This window comes from Hesperophylax consimilis, chromosome 29 (assembly GCF_061612785.1).
Source record: "Hesperophylax consimilis isolate HC1 chromosome 29, BYU_Hcon_1.0, whole genome shotgun sequence".
NCBI classification, from domain to species: Eukaryota; Metazoa; Arthropoda; class Insecta; order Trichoptera; family Limnephilidae; genus Hesperophylax; species Hesperophylax consimilis.
The window spans coordinates 10,423,572-10,426,667 of NC_142864.1; the positions used below are offsets into that span (position 1 = coordinate 10,423,572).

The 3,096-nt window shown below is 38.7% G+C and overlaps 1 protein-coding gene across 1 annotated transcript; it reads left to right on the plus strand.

The window, feature by feature from the left end:
* The first annotated feature begins 668 nt into the window (after positions 1 to 668).
* LOC149409866 (uncharacterized) lies at positions 669 to 2,013 on the plus strand. The gene is made up of 2 exons (XM_089649256.1): positions 669 to 802; positions 1,557 to 2,013. The coding sequence occupies exons 1-2, from the start codon at positions 669 to 671 to the stop codon at positions 1,849 to 1,851; spliced, it is 429 nt and encodes a 142-aa protein (XP_089505382.1). The 3' UTR covers positions 1,852 to 2,013.
* Positions 2,014 to 3,096: the final 1,083 nt, after the last annotated feature.

The window sequence follows — 3,096 nt, forward strand, 5'->3', positions numbered from 1 at the left end:
AAATATTAAAGTAAAAGACTAAGAATCAACAATAAAGAAAGGTACAGAAATAAGTAATCTCGATCTAAAAAGGAAATATTGAAATTTTTTTAACAGTATTGAGAAGATAGAACAACGAATTAGAGAAACAATTCGGACATCAAAATATTGCAGACGATCTAAAAATAAAGATCTAGAAAATATAGTAAAAGACCAAGTAGCGAAGATTCTGAGGAAGAAATAGGTTTATGAAAGTATTGGAACCTCGGAACGTGGATTTGGAGAATATAATTAGTCGGAAAGCAATTGAAGACGATTTTAAAGAAAACATTCCAGTATACCCGATAGCCAAGTTTCAGAAGAAGAAGACAATACGGATAGAGAAAGTATTGGGTTTTTGGAACAGGGATTTGAAGAAAACAAACAGTCTTAAAGTGATTAAAGGCAATCTCCAACAAAATATACCAAAATTCCAGGTGACAAAGTTTCGGAAGAAGACGATACGAACAAAAAGCAGATTTGAGAGAAGGTCGGCTTCCCTTTGTGGGTTTTTTGAGATCGGAGTGCCAGTGGCAGCAATTGAAGGGGATACCTTGTTGTTTAGCTCAGAGCTGACTCCAGTCAGGACGCTGAAGAGTGAGGGGGGACGGCGATGGGCGGGCGTGCGGGGCGGCGCGGGGGGCGGTGAGATGAGCGGGCACATGGGCGGGCTGGTGCTGGTGGTGCTGGTGGTGCTGCTGGCCGCGCTGCTAGGCGCCACGGCGGCAGGAGCGGTGGCTGGTTGTCCGGGCTGTGCCAGGCCTCGCCCGGCTGACTCCATCAGGTGAGTCGCATGTCCACAGGTCCAAAACTTCATCAGTCCATGTATCTAAAAGTCCAAAAGTCTACATGTCCACAAGTCCACAGGTCCATATGTCCACAACTACACAACTCAACAAGTTCTTACTTCCACAATTCCAAATAAATTCCACTCAATCAAGCCTCTTAGTTAAAATCCGCTCTCCAGGGTTGGAAGACTATATTGTGAACTTTCAAAAAATGTTCCAGTGCTCTTTTATATCCGAAAGTAACGACTCTGCCAATTGAGCTACCGAAACCTTTTAAGGTTAATGATAAAAAGGGTTTTTCTGTAACCTTCGGATAAAGTTCGAGACTCGGTCGCTAACTATTTTTTTATTATTTTCTTTGCCTTATTCCGTTTCGTGTTCTCATTGAAATGAGAATATATATATTTTTAGTCCGACTTAGTTAACTGTCCTGGGGGGTTATTGGGGGGTTATTACAGGGACTTTTGCGTTAACTGAATGGGCGTTAAATTAGTGGCGTGTTTACTGTTTATTACGTCATCCGAACTCCTTTGGCATCTGGACCCTGATCCTGATCCATCGTCATCAAAACTCCTATTATGTACATTACATGCGACTCATTTAACGCCGATTAACGTACTTTAAGCTAGAGAAAAACATACAGAATCACGGTACTGGACTGGGTTTAGGTGGTTTGGGGTGTCGCTAAATGTTGCATGTTTAACATCCTAGATTGTAGATTTATTCCATAATAAGTCAACATTGTTCCAGACTGGAAGCCATCAAGCTCCAGATCCTCACCAAGCTGGGCTTGAAAGCCAAGCCCCAGGTAAAGCGGGCCCTGCCCCGCGAGCTGGTCCTGGCAACCCTCACCAGAGCCGGTGGGGTGCCCCCTGTGCCACCTACAGATCCGCACTCCATGTACTCCGATTCCTCGTCAACAACCACCTCAGACGATGATGCTTACTCGGACTATGACGATTTCTACGGGAGGACCAGCGAGATTATAACGTTCGCTGAACAAGGTTTGTGGCCAGGATATTCAATATTTCATCTGGTTCCATGACAAAACATTACACTAATAAAACAGAACGTTTGGAAAAAAATTATTTTAAAGGAATGGAAAAAACACACACAAACCTCACCTATTCTAACCAGTAAAATTCTAGAATTCAGCTTCAATGATAATACGGACAGATTAATGAAATAATACTCCAACTCAACCGAATTTCTACCGGCATGAACGTTTTTAAATTATTACCTTTTTAAACTATTTTTCTATAATTTTCTGTTTTGTTAATGTTCTGTTTTATCCAATTACAATTTTGTCTATTTCTTTGTGTACGCAGTATTCATTGTTCTCTGAGCAAGGTTTTCAAGGAAAACTATTTCTTCGTGTACGCAGTATTCATTGTTCGCTGGGCAAGGTTTGCAAGGAAAACTGTTTCTTCGTGTACGCATTGTTCGCTGGGCAAGGTTTGCAAGGAAAACTATTTCTTCGTGTACGCAGTATTCATTGTTCGCTGAGCAAGGTTTACAAGGAAAACTATTTCTTCGTGTATGCAGTATTCATTGTTACCCGAGCAAGGTTTGCAAGAAAAACTATTTCTTCGTGTACGCAGTATTCATTGTTCGCCGAGCAAGGTTTGCGATGAAAACTATTTCTACGCAGTATTCATTGTTTGCTGACTAAGGTTTGCAAGGAAAATATATTTATATAAACGATCTCCGAAAACAATTGGTCCAAGCCGGAAACTGGTGGATCTACAATATCACAAGAACACAAAAAAAATCCGTTTTAGTGTATAATTTTTTTTCGGTAACTTAAGGGTTAAGAAATGATTATAATGGAGTCTTTGCTTCATAATTCATTATAATTCGTTATACTTTCAAGTCTCTGGCGCATCCCTTCAGAAGGTCAGAATATTTCCACTTTGCAATAAAATCCAAATAAATAACGTATTCGAAAACTAAAAACTGTTTTTCAAATGTGATGATTTTATTTTTAAATAAACCTTTATTTTTTTAAATATTAAATTTTATAATGCAAACATAATAAAGTTTTAAAAATGTAACTAAAAACACTAATAACGAAAAAAGGAAATCACACACATATTTTGTTATAGACAAATATATTATAAATGTCACCTCATTTTTTTCCATTTTACAAAAAATAATTTACTGAAAATTCACTAAATTTTATAAATATTTCTCAAATCGCGTTCGAAAACTTCATAGTTTCTGGTTCCTAGTGTAGCACATTTTAATTCTTCTGCCGTTGACTTCTAGATTTGAATATAAAGCGTAGGGT